The 13,917-nt window shown below is 39.0% G+C and overlaps 1 protein-coding gene across 9 annotated transcripts in view; it reads left to right on the top strand.

Moving 5' to 3' along the window:
• The window catches only part of EEF1AKMT2 (EEF1A lysine methyltransferase 2), a 70,809-nt gene that overhangs the window by 21,181 nt on the left and 35,711 nt on the right, over positions 1–13,917 (top strand). For 5 of the 9 annotated variants that reach the window (XR_015155503.1, XR_015155504.1, XR_015155505.1 and 2 more), the window contains exons 6-8: positions 902–1,091; positions 6,722–6,813; positions 11,203–11,538. The exons of 1 other annotated variant lie outside the window; for it this stretch is intronic. Coding sequence is in view for 3 of the 8 variants with exons in the window: in XM_086378329.1 (XP_086234455.1) it covers positions 902–996 (95 nt within the window). In the remaining 5 variants the exon portion in view is untranslated. Of the gene's footprint in view, positions 1–901; positions 1,567–6,721; positions 6,814–11,202; positions 11,539–13,917 lie in introns of those variants that run through there. 3 more of the 9 variants (XM_086378330.1, XM_086378332.1, XM_086378329.1) reach the window with 3 other exon arrangements.

The following is a 13,917-nucleotide window of genomic DNA, read 5'->3' as shown; positions in this document are numbered from 1 at the left end:
CCCTGCACTGCTTTGGCAGTTACTACTTCCTTCTCTTCCCAAGTTGAGTTCAGTTTGGGTCTGTATCTTGGGTTCGAACTGTTTTTTTACTGTAGTAAAATATATATGACATAAAATTTACCATTTAGCCATTTTTAAGTGTTCAGTTCTGAGGCCTTAAGTACATGCTCATTATTGTGCAGCCATCACCCTGTCACCCCCATCCATCTCCAGAACTTTGTCATTTTTATTTCCTCATTATTTAACTTTCCTATGTTAAAGTGCTTTTATATATCTGATATGGATTAATTGAATTATATGTAGAAAGCACTCAAAACAGTACCTGATGCATGGTAAGACCTCAACACATGATAAGCTGCCTACAACTGGATGGTTAAGGAGGCTGATGGAGGTGTAGGGTTTGCGTGCTTAATGGTAACAGTGCATGTGTCTTAGTCACTCAGTCGTGTTAAAACCTTTGTGACCCCATGGACTGTACCCACCAGGCTTCTCTGTCTGTGGGATTTCCCAGCCAAGAATACTCCTTCAGGGGATCTTCCCAATCCAGGGATTGAACCCGCATCTCCTGTATCTCCTGCATTGCAAGCAGATTCTTTACCTGCTGAGCCATTGAGGAAAGCCCTATGCATGAAGGGATGATGAAAAGGAAGTGAAGGAAATGAGGGATGGATGGAAAGCTTCTTTTCTTCAGTTGAATTTTGTCTGTTGCTTGTTGATTTCAGTGTTTTGGAGTGTATATACATATACACATAGTGTAGAATTGAAAATCATAAAGTGAAGTTTAGTCACAATGCAGTTTGGAATCATGTAGTTTTATGAAAGGTTCTAAGGTACTTTGTTAATACAAACATCCCTTCACTGTGGGAGTCAGTCCCTAATGAAAGTGTTTTAACTTTGGCAGGATTTGAACTTTTCGAAGAGCTGCCCACACCCAAGTTCAGCTTTGGAGGCCGATCTGGAAACAGTGTAGCAGCGTTGGTTTTCCAAAAAACATGAGGCTTTTCACTGGACAGACTCAGTTAGTGTCTTTTTAAGAAGCTCTACATCAAAGTAAACCTGACACAGAAAATGCAAGCGCAAGTGAATGTTTAGTGAGTATACAGGATGCACATTTTGAGGAGAAGTAATGGGTTGTTAAAAAAAACATTGTGAGCATGTAAGTGGTTGGGTTTTAGAGATCAACCAAGAATAATTTTAAAATTTTCTTTTGTATTTGAGATGTAAATATTTCTCTTTCAGATTAAAAAAATAATTCCTGTAACTGCTGAACAGCTAAAACTTAAAAGCAGTAAATGAATTTACAGAAAGCTCGTATCCTTGATTTTTGCACCTCGGTAAAGGTGAATTGAATATAGCTATTTATGAAGATTTGATCAAGCTATTCCAGGGTCAGACTAATAAGCCAAATGACTTTCTTAATTTTTTATTGGACTATTATAAAACATACTAAGTGTGATATTTTGGGTTGAATGGTGATTTTTTTTAATGCTTTAATATCTGAGAAAATGTCTCAGCCCCTACGTGTGTAATTAAAATCAGATAAATATATCAGTTGATCAAGAAGTATTTACTGAGCTTTGTTTTGGCTGATGGCTTTCTGTACACTGTGGGAGCAGGAGGAAAGACAGCTGAGAGGCACTGTTAGCGGCTGGCACTGTGTCTGGCTGCGTTGTCTTCCGGAGGCATTGAATTCCCTCAGTATCTTCTGCAGGCGCGTATTACTTATTCCTGTTTCTACACATCAGACAGTTAGTACAGGATGGAGCCAGGGCTCCTCTCTGGGTCTGCCTCTAAAGCCTGTCTCTAGTAGTTTGCTTCCCAGGGATAAGTTTCTGCCGTTACAGCATTTACAGTTCATTAGGGGAACCAGGACTGGTACACCGAAAATTCTGTCAGAGAAGTTGAGCAGTTATTTTTAGTGGCTCTGCAGCTCCTTGTTAGTGACTGTTGGTTGGTGGACTGTGAGAATAGTGAGTCATCCGTCATTAATTTTCACTGTCTCCCTACTTGTCTTACAAGACTGGCTAATCAAGAACTGAATTATGTCATTTTTCTGTCAAAGGTGGTGTAAGTTTTACATATATACATCCTCAGGGCTCTGGAGACAAGATGTTCTAGTTAGGCACTGATCAGCAAGAGAAACAGTTTATTTATGATCGTTTTTGAAAAAATAAGTTTTATTAATCCTCACTGCCATTTTGTCTATGGGCTGATGTTTTAATATTGGAGTCATAATACAGGTTTTTAAAAAATGATAATAGTGTTTATGATTTGCAGCCTTTGGGTCTTGTTGGGTTATAAAACAAACAGAATTTTTGTTTGTTTAGCAAATGCTTTTCCAGTACTGAGCAAGTCTAGCATTACACCCTTTTTCTTTTCATTTTTGTCTGGAGGGAGACAAGGGGAAGAGAAGGGTAGTTTGGTTTAGATCAACATTAATCAATCATTAAGATAACTATCTGCCTTGCACCGGATAATTGAATACATTTCCATAAACTTTCAACACAAATAACACTTTTGGAAAAGCTTTAATTTTTAACATGAAAACATGAGAAATAAAATAAAATTTTGTTGTTTAAAAATTAAATTTTAATTTTTAATATATATGTGAAAATTAAAATAAAAAATTTTAATTATAAAAATTAAGATATATGTGATTTAAACATATAAAATTAATTGTGTTGATGTTATAAACTAGACTCAGGATCTTAAACCATAGAAACAGTGTTATATAATTTATTGAAGTGATCTTGTCTTTGTTGTTTTCCAGGTTAATATTTCTTGATTTTAAATACCATATTAGTGTGTAGGTACTCTTTTAGAATTCTGAGTTGTTAAGTTTATGCTATTGTGAAGCATCAGTGGAGCAAAACAGGCTTTCTGTGAAAACCAGACTAAGACATTGAGTTTGATTCACTGATAGTTGGAGAGCGCCTTTGTTGAAAAGCTCCTTGAGTCACTATTGTGGGGGTATGTGTGTTCCGTTTGCAGAGATGTAGGACTTTTGGCAGGAGAATCATGGGACTGTTGATAAGGTTAGGAAAGGGGAGTTGTCATCTCTTCTTAGCAGTTTAATCCTGCTGGAAGCCAGCTTCTCGGAGATTGAAATCAGGACAAATGGAAGGTCCAAAGATGCTAACAATAAATTATTAATATTTTCAAATAATACCACACTTTCAAAACCAGGCCCCAAGTTACTGGAACAAGTCATAAACACGTTATTATCAAACTTAGTTTTGATATGTCATATGGATATGTGGGTAACTGCGAAGGAAATCATGCCGTTCTAAAAGGGAGCAGTAGGTTATGTAGTGAATGCTGTTTTATCTGGGCAAGAAGTTGGAATTGTAATTTTATTTCATCAAAAGACACCCTTATTTTGAGAAGACTTGTTTGAAATGCAAACAAGATTTCTCTGTGGAGCCTGCACAGAATTGTTGCTTTTCACGATGATGTTATTGCCGCATAACAGTCCACTTCTGTGTGTAGGAAGTGTGTGTGCAAGTCCAAAGGGATTGGAGGCCTCAATGGGTGAGTTACACCAATTAACAAAGGGAAAGTTTTCAGAACATTTTGTTTTAAGCCAGGTGCACAAGGTAGAGTTGCTTTTTGGGCCTAGTGTTTATGTATCTGAGAATCAAACCTGACACTACTCTTGGCAGCTAGACTAAAGCCATTTTAAAATAAGTACAAACTGTCCTTGAATGATTCTTTTCCCTTTATAGTGGCAATGAGTTTGCCTTTTCTTCATCTGTGGTATGTGTGCAATTTTCTGTTTATTTTGGGGGAAGGAGGGAGGTAAACATACATGAAAGACTTTTAGTCTTTATATGAATAATGTGTTTCAATTCATTTATTTTTAAATTTTCTTGATACTGTAACACATTATCTATATGTTGACTTTCATTCACATTCATCCAGAGTATAATAGAAACCTTAATTTTAAAGAACCCAGATGAATAATTAGGTTTTATGTGGCTTTGAGATAATTGTTCTTAAACTGATATGCAAAGAAATAGAGTATCCCTGCCAATGTGAATAGACTTTGATTTATGTTCTCTTAAATAATTTTATTTATTTGTGTGTGTGTGTGTATCTGGAAGCCTATGATGAAAAGGTACATGAGTGTGAAAAATGAGTTTCTCTCTACATCAGCATTCTACCCCTGTGGGGACACTTGGGTTTGATTCCCTGTTGTTAGCACTGTGAGCTAGACAGAAGGTATGTGCTCCAGAGACAGCCTTCTGCTCTGAGAGCAAGAGACCAAGCATCTTGTGTTCCACTATAGTAACCTCTTTAGCTAATTGTGTGTGTGTGGAGGAGGAGGGGTGCCGAGGGGTGTTGCTGGGGTCTGAAAGGAGTCTTGTCTAGTGCACTTCACAGGAAGGAGGCTGCCTGTGACCTGGAGTCTTGATTGTGGGAGGTGAGGAGTGTGGTAGGTTGAAGGACAATTCCATCGGGGGGAAAAAATTAGGAAACCCTGTCATTTCTCTTGGCTAGGCAGAAAACAGAGATGTCCTTAAAGAGGGGGGGAACACATGAGCGTGTTTTATTAACAGTTAATAGAAGAAAATTAATGCTAATTTATTCTTCATACATACCATGCAATTTGTTAGAAAAGTAAAAGAATAGTTGGAGATTCTTTGGTCAATTGGTGGATTCCTATGTTAGGGCCATAGAAATGAAACTCAACATTAAGCAGACAAATACCCAAGCCCACAGGCTACATAAATGCTGAATAAAACCAGCTCTACAATGGAACTCTGAAAAGCGAGGGGTAAGAAGCCTAATGAATGATTGAATATGACCTTAGCAAAATCCCTGGAGTGTTGTTGAAAGATCATTCATTTCCAGCTTAGATGTCAAGATGGGCTCCAGTAACCAGAGGGAAAAAAAGAAGAGTTTGAGTCGGTACTTACTGAGTTTTAAAAATCTCTACAACACAGTGCATTAAACTAATCATTAAAAGGACTTCTCTAACTGCATTTTAAGCTGCCACTGTATGGACCTGTGGTTTAGGCCCAGAGAAACCAAATTAAAAAGATAGGAATAATTCTCAAGACTTGAATGTATCACTGTCCTGCTTTTATGGAGTAGAACTTCAAAAACTGGGGCGCAGAGGCGGCAGAATGTACTTTTGTCATGCTGATACCATTGTAAGAAAGACTTTAGACCAAGAGATCAATTGTGCCTTAAAGTATTTCCCAGTTACTTGCCTAGTTTATTGGAGGAAGATATTAAAAAACGAACCTACTTTTTTCATTTTTTAATTTACTTTTTGCGTTTTTAAGTGATCCTTCCCAAATAAGTCACAAATTCTTATATTTATAAATATGTATTTTTATTACTGCATCAGGAAATAGTAAGTATGTTAGCGAGCGAGCTTCATTGTGCATGGTATCCAGAAGCTTTTTAAGAAAAGTGAATCTGACAATATATTTGTTTCTCCAAATACCTAAAAATTTTTACATGAGCCAGCAATTAGCATACTCTGGATATTATCTGAGGAGCTCAGAAATATGAAATACTCTGCTTGAGTAAGGGGACCCGGAACTGTATTTATCACTCTTCATTAACAGAGATGAAGCAGTGTATCATGATGTGATTGTAGCAGAATGGAAGCGCTGCTGGGGTGGCTGCTGGCTCCCCTGCCCTTGCGTTCCTTGCTGCTTCAGAGTTGAGGGAATAGTCAGGACGAAGAGGCTAAATGTAGAAGAGAGTGGGTGCTGCAAGCTCACATTTTTCTCCCAACCCCTCCTCTAATATGAAAATGTCAGTCCTTTGTTCCCATCTAATTTTAGTACATCCTGGCTAAAAAAAAATGTTAGGATGATTTCCAACCATGGAACTTGGAGGGGCGGGGTGGGAGAGGGGCAGAGTGGAGGAAAGAGCCGTTTACATTCCATATCCGTCTGCCGTTCTGTGACAGCATCTCACCCCTACTCTGTGGATTTTCGTGATGAAATAAATTTACATGCACTGGAGCAGCACTAATTAGGTTTTCCTTCCATGTCCTCAACAAGAAGTCTCACTGGAGTCTGAATGGGGAAAATCCTAATACGGTATTTAATAAAATGTACTGGGCTGAATTAAAGAGCTGTTTGCAAATTTTGGAAGACAGGCTTGAAATTGTGAGTGAAAACTACATGTTGTGTGATTTATAAATAGAGCCTTCGTGAGTCAGTGAAACTGCTTGTATGCTATTTTTTGAATGAGAATAATATTTGTTGATTTTTGAGAATCAGTCATAAGCAAGTCAGAGTTATTTATTCTCTTTGGATTATACTTCATGGTAGATTTAATATATTGAAACTCACATTGGAATAAGCCTGACCTTTCCAAAAGTTTGCTCATTTAGTGAGCTAAGGTTTCCTTGTGAAATCTTTGTATGGTAAGGACACTACATAGCCAGAATTGAGAGATCATTTTGTTAAGTCCGTTTGATTAATGATTTAATTTGCAAAAAATGCAGTAATCACATTGATTTTTGAACTTGAAATTTGTTTTTGTTTTCATTTTACAATAGCATATAATTTGCTTTTAAAATCTATTAACTAGTAGGATAAATATCAGCAATGATATTTTTAATACTAAATTTTGGGGGTGAAAATGACTGGAACCTAGGCAAGTCACTTTCCTTTTCTGGGCTTCCGTTTTTCTTTTTGTGAAAGAGGGGTGTTCAGTATGTGATACTTAAAGTTCCTCTCTACCTCTGTAATAGCTGGCATTGCCGTGGACTGGGTGGCTCAAACAACAGAAATTTATTTTTCATAGTCTGAAGACTGGAAATTCCAACATCAAGGTGCCGACAAGGTAGGTTTCATTCTGAGGTCTCTCCTCTTGGCTTGTATGCAGCTGCCATCTCCCTGTTAAGTTCACGTGTTCTCTTTGTGCGTGCTTGTGGGGAGAGAGTGTGTGCAGTGTGCAAACTCCCTGGTGGTTCTTATGAAGCTCTTGAGTGTTTCTTCTTGTAAGTGCACTGATCCCAAGGTGAGAGCCCCACCCTCATAACTTCATCTAGCCATAATTACTTCCCAAAGGCCCGCTTCCACATACTGTTTCTTTGGGTGTTAGAGCTTCAGCATAAATTTCTGGGGGATACAAACGTTCAGTCCATAATAACTTCTGAAATTGATCTGAGGTTTAGAGAAAACTTAACAAAATAGATTTCCACGATATATGGAGAGTTTAAATACTCCATTAGCTAAATATCAGTTTTTAGGTCACTTTATGATTCTTTTAAACCAAATTAGCTATTCATGTATCTGAAAAAATACATGTACATATAATAAAACAGTTGAAGCCATCACAGGATTGTTTTTCAGTCTGAAAATGTCTTTGTGCGTTCATTGGTAAACTTTAGATTTGAGTATTGATTGCCCCTGATATATATTTGATAATTCAGTTTGTATTCATTTGACACAGAGATGTTTTATATGAGAAACTCAGAAATTTACATCTAATTTTTCACTCCTACCTTAATTTTATTATTTTTTAAAACTTCTTTAATTTTTAAAAGTGTTGGGCTGTGCTGGGTCTTTGTTGCTTCAAGTGGGCTTTCTTTAGTTGTGGTGAAAGCACTTCTCACTGCAGATGGTTTCTTTTGTTGCCGAGCATGGCCTCTCGAGCTCAAGGGCTTCGGTAGTTGTGGCTCCTGGGCTCAGTGGTTGTAGCCCTCAGGTTCTAGAGCTCATTGTGGTGTGCTTAGTCGCTCAGTCGCTCAGTCTTGTCAGACTGTCTGCGACCCCGTGGACTGTAACTCACGAGGCTCCTCCTGGATTCTCCAGGCAAGAATCCTGGAGTGGGTGGCCACGCCCTCCTCCAGGGGGTCTTTCCAACCCAGGGATCGAGCCTTGGTCTCCCACATTGCAGGCAGATTCTTTACCTTCTGAGCCACTAGGGAAGCCCCTAGAGCTCGAAGGCTCAGTGTTTAATAGTTGTGGTATGAGGGCTTAGTTGCCCAGTGGCATGTAGAATCTTCCCGGACCAGGGATTCAACCCTGCATTGGCAGGCAGACTCCTAACAACTGGGCCACCAGGGACTTTCCCCGCTGTAATTTTGATAAGGTGATAAATAATCTGATAAAACTATGATAACCCAAAGAATCTCTCTAATTTGATTCTTCCCTATTTCAAACACACACACTGCACACTCAGAGATGACTTTATTTACCACTTGAAAGCCCTGGGTTTTTGAGGTTTCTACATTCTCATGCTATACAGAGTGTAGTATATGGGTCTGCCCTTCTATACCTTGTACCTCTTTGAGGTACTGTCAGTCTGTTCTATTGGAGAAGACAATGGCACCCCACTCCAGTACTCTTGCTTGGAAAATCCCATGGATGGAGGAGCCTAGAAGGCTGCAGTCCATGGGATCGCTGAGGGTCGGACACGACTGAGCGACTTCACTTTCACTTTTCACTTTTCACTTTCATGCATTGGAGAAGGAAATGGCATCCCACTCCAGTGTTCTTGCCTGGAGAATCCCAGGGACGAGGGAGCCTGGTGGGCTGCCGTCTGTGGGGTTGCAGAGTCGGACACAACTGAAGCGACTTAGCAGCAGCAGCAGCAGTCTGTTCTATAACTGCTTATCCCCCTCAGTGAAATTGAACTATTTTAAAGGTACTGGCAAAGTGCCTAGTATATAGTAGATACTTATTTCAAGTTGGTTACCCTTCAGTACCTTTCTTTGAAGTAGTTTGATATAGTGGAGAGAGAAGCAGTTGTATAGACTATACATGATAGGGTAGTGAATATTAAGTGAGAAAAATGTAAATCATCTTAGCATGATTCCTAGCACATACCAAAGCCAAATAAATATTCTTTTCTGCAAAGAAACCTTCTTCCCATTGGAGCTAATATATTGAATGGTTCAGGATTTTAACCCTCAGTGCCACCGAGTTAATGTATTCGGATCCATCCTAAGGCATTTGTATTCCAGGAGTGATGAGATGAGTGAGTAGAGGAGGATGAGAGGTAGACAAGGAAGAGGGAAAGGCTGGCATATGTGGGGCCTTTCCAGATTATCTTAAATCATACTGCACAGCTCCTTCTTCAGTCTCTAGATGGGACTGGTGCTAAAAGCACCTTTTTATTTAGTAAGAAGTGGAGACCAGATATCATAATGCTGGATTTTCATGAAATCCCCTTTATAATTTGTTGCAGCAGATTCTAGGAATCCCCCTCAAGTTTCTGATCATTATCTGTTTCAGAGGTCAGGAGGTAGTAATAAGTGTAGGTGTTGTGGGGAAAAGGTTACTGTGGATGCTTCTGAATTGAAAACAAATGGCCACGGATATGGTACATTTTCCTCAGGTTTGAACTCCAAGGCTTTGTTTTCAGTGACCACTAACGCGGGACCGGACCAAGATCCCCCATGTGACCTTGTGTGTGTGTGTGTGTGTGCGCGCGCGCGTGTGCGTGTGTGAGTCTCTCAGTTGCGTCCCACTCTTGGCGGCGACCCCATGGACTGTAGCCCACCAGGCTCCTCTGTCCATGGAATTTCTCCCAGGCAAGAATACTGGAGTGGGTTGCCATTTGCCTCTGCAGGAGATCTTTCCAACCCGACTAGGCCACCTGGAAAGTTGGACTAAGATTTTTATCATTGATTTCCACCTTTCATTATCTAGGTTTGATTTCTTTGATCAGTGAATCATGTTCATTTTCTTTGCTGTAAGTTAGCAGACATTCACAATGGCATTTTAAAGTTTGATGTTGGGCAGACAGTACTTGAAGCAGTTTATATGATTTGACCTTGGTGTATATTACCGACAGTATAGTTGGTAAAGTACAGTGAATCAGTTGTTTACACTAGTGTAGAAAACTCTTGGTTTGCGGATTTGTTTACTTACTTAACCTTTTTATTAGTGGTTAAATGAATACCTTAATGCTTAGAGTGCTTAATACTACTATAGAAATGCTGGCCAGAGGAGTGTCACTTTCTCTAGGTAACTAACCTCCAAGAGTTTAAGTCTGAACCATTTTAGAAGCAGCTCTACATAGATGAGGTCAGTACAATATGATGTATATCATCAGGATAGAACATAATCAGAGTTTCACTACTTTCAATTCGGTAAACATTATAGTGGTTGAATATCTTGGTTTGATCAAGGTGTTTTTTGTTTTGTTTCTATGAAAATTAAAAGGAGATGTAAAGTAGTATTTAAAATTGCAAACCAGCTTCTCATTCATATCAGTTCTGTTTCAGGTCAGCTGCAGGGCATGCTAGGACAAAATAGGCAAGGCTGGCTGGCCCTCTTACGACAGTAATGGATAGGGTAAAACAAAACGTCTCGGCTTTTGGTTAATAGAGAAGACTGAGAGAACTGAGTGAGGAAATTCACAGGCTGGTGGGATCCGTGGGGCAAATGCTCTTTTCATACGGCTCCCAGGGGCCTTCTTCCGTTGGAGCCAGAGACCAGATTTTTGTTTTCTTGATATTTTAAATCCAAAGGATTCAGTCTTAAGATTGGGTATTTAAACTCTATGAAATCACAAGCTGTATCTTTCAGTTTCCTGTATACCTAATGAAAATGAAATTTACTCATTTCATTTTCATGGGTAATAGGCAGGATAGTGGTAGCTTTAACTCACTAGGGATGAGTTAAAAATAGATTTTTCTTGAGGCAATGACTTATATGACAGGTAGTTGATAGAAAAATTAAGTTAAATTTTGGGCTGAATATCTCATACTAAATCTGAATTCCACTACAGAATATTTGAAGCAAAAAATTGAAATGATTTTCATTTGAAGATGACATAAACATTGAGTGTGCTGTTGAAGTGTTTTCTAGATTAAATTCAATGTGTAGCAATATGAAAATGCTATAGCTTGTTTTTAGCGATGATTTTGGTAGAGTGTACTGAGGTAGACACGGTTATCGGTGACTAAGCGTGTTATAGTGTCTGTTTCAGCTGAGACCATAAATAGATCAGGGAAAGGCCAGGGACTGATTATGCTTTTGAGTCTTAGTATTAAAATAGTTTAAGTAGGTTTGGTAAGATTTACATATGTCAGTGACTTTGAATGTAGATTTACTTTGCTATATTTTTACTTATTTACCATGCATAAACTTTCCAGTGTCTGTTTTTTCATGCTTGAGTTTTCTTTTAGCACATAATACTTACAGGTACTATTAATTTTGCAAGGAAAAAGTAATATCAAATTGAAATAAGTTTTAACTGTTGCTCTGTTCTTTTTAGCTTCCTTTACTCAGAGCCCTTCCATGCAGTGAGTTGCAAGCGTGACATTTGCTGTGTTTTCAGCACCTGCCAACTTGGAAACCAGGGTTTGTGCTCAGGACTTAGGCTTACAACCCACACTTTGTGGTGCACAATGCCGTCCCAGCTGGCATGCTTCGTACCTCAATGGTGCTAGACGCTCAGTTACAAAGCTGTGCAGATTCACATGCGCTGATTTCAATAGGCAGTCTCCTTCAAGCTGCTTTCAACTCTCATTTTGTATCAAAAGAGTTAGATTGGTATCATTAAATTCACTGCTGTGCTTATTTTTCAATGGAAATAAATTCATTTTATTTAGCTCCTGAATCAAAAAATGACTGTCTTCGAGAACCAAAGTTCCTCTTAAAAAAAGGTGAATGTCTACAGATATGGGAGATAGATTTATGTATCTGTATGAGATTCCAGCCAGGGCTATAACTCATTTTCATCAGTGGAAAGGTTTCAGAACAAAAGATAAAAAGAATAGAAAGGAAAGAACAGACGTATTAGTGTGTTGTAACATGCTTATGTAGGTAGGGCTGTTAGTTGAAGCTGGATCATACGTATGGGGACGATTATAGAACTTATTTTTCTAAATAAGCTCTGAATAAGAAAATTGCCTCCATAGTAGGCTCAGATTTTTGGCTTCCACTGACAACCAAAAACTTTCCATCATTTTCAAAGCAGTGTATTTTGCTGATAACTTGCTTTCAGTAGCCAGTCTCTGAAAATGTTTCAGGTGGACTTGGTGATGTCTATCTTCCCATCATCTATTATAAGCGATTTTAAAAGATTCTGCTTTTATAAAGATCTTTTCAACTGTAGAAAAGACAGTGTGAAATGTGAATGACTGGCTTTTAATACAGCACTTGTGACAAAGAAGCTGTGGCTTTGGGAAGCTGAATAAAGGGGTTAATACACATGCATCTGCATACTGCTGTTGGTTCCAACGTATAACATGTCTGATGTTTGTTTCACTCCCATTCTTAGTCTAAAAAGAATGTTATTCTCAGAGACAAACCAGTTTACCATCTTTCAGTGGTCACCACTCTTTTTACAATCATAGGTACAAATAAATTTAATGGGAAAAACTGAACAGTATTGACTGCTACTTGCTGAAATGTCAAAAACTTAGCTCCCTGTTGTTTGAACATCATATTTATCTGGTTCTAAAGACACAAACACAGAACACCCACTAACTATCAAGGACATTTCTGAGTACTTAATCAGAACCCAGTCTTTACCCTCTGCACAAATGTGCTTAGGTGAATACTTTTATTAGCTTGTTGATACAAGTTATAGTTGGTTACACCCTTTCTTAGTAAAATACACCCTTATTGTCTCCTGTTGCTTAAGAGCTTTAAACTTGGAATGGGAGCACCGTCTAGTATAGAAAGCCACTCAGTTTCTATCTCCCCAGCAGTGCTGAGTGGACATGTCATGCATACCACACACACACAGGCATTCCTTCATTTGCAAGTTCTGCTTTGGGGAGGGGAGCCAGGAGAGCCAGTATTGACTGTACTTTTTCCCTGGGCTTCATATGTTGGTCTTGGAGTGACACTGCAAGTAATCCCTACAGTTTATATTTCCCAGGGTGTTCTGTGCCTTAACCAGGTTAGTGTCGGTTGGTGATAATGGAAAAGTTGCAAGTGATCATTTTTGGATTATTTTATGGATTTATTCCTAAATTGGCCCATGAATTTGCATTTAGGTTTCCGGTTGTGTTCTAAATCTGGTTTTGATTTGGTTTTGACCTTTAAGGACTGAACAAAGGTAGACAGCTTAGCCCTCCTACCCCCGTCCTCTGACTGCAGCTTACATTGTTTTAAATCCAGTTTGACTGAGTTTATATTTACTTCTTTGAATTAAGCAACTCTAATATACAAACTTTGGGGTAGGACTTTTTATAATAAAGGACTGTGTAGTATGGCCCTAAAAAGCGGGGCATCATATATCTATTCTGCTGCTGCTGCTGCTGCTGCTAAGTCGCTTCAGTCATGTCCGACTCTGTGCGACCCCATAGACGGCAGCCCACCAGGCTCCTCTGTCCCTGGGATTCTCCAGGCAAGAACACACTGGAGTGGGTTGCCATTTTTTTCTCCAATGCATGAAAGTGAAAAGTGAAAGTGAAGTCGCTCTGTCATGCCCGACTCTTAGCGACCCCATGGACTGCAGCCTTCTAGGCTCCTCCGTCCATGGGATTTTCCAGGCAAGAGTACTGGAGTGGGTGCCATTGCCTTCTCCGTATCTATTCTATAGGACTTTATTACATGATATGGGAAGGCCCACAGTATGGAAGACTAGTGACACAGGCCTTAATGTGTGTATTTTTAGTCCTTAGACATTCAAATTAAGTAAATGAGAAATAGCTATATATTGGTTAGTAGCACAACCCCTGAAGCAGATAGTTTTTAGTTCTCTACACTTTTAAGAAAGCCTAAAAACCAGAAAAACAGGCTGCTTTAGGTTGGAAAGGAGGTGTTACGGCAAAGGAGCTTGCCATAACCACAACCCTTGGAGTTTTGTGAGACTAAAATCATCCTGAAAGCAACAAGAATAATGGTTGCAGTAATTGTTTCCAGGCTCGGGACCCCTGAATTTTGTTTTTTAAGTTGACCCCATGAACTAGTAATTGCAGGAATAAACTGAATGTTTGCCAGCAGGAGTCACTCTAGGCCTCCTAATAAAAAGTAA

Source organism: Bos grunniens, chromosome 26 (assembly GCF_055505025.1).
Source record: "Bos grunniens cultivar Pamir isolate PY7600 chromosome 26, Bosgru_T2T1.0, whole genome shotgun sequence".
Lineage (NCBI taxonomy): Eukaryota > Metazoa > Chordata > Mammalia > Artiodactyla > Bovidae > Bos > Bos grunniens.
The sequence above is the reverse complement of the archived record's forward strand: the minus strand, read 5'-3'. Positions and strand labels throughout refer to the sequence as shown.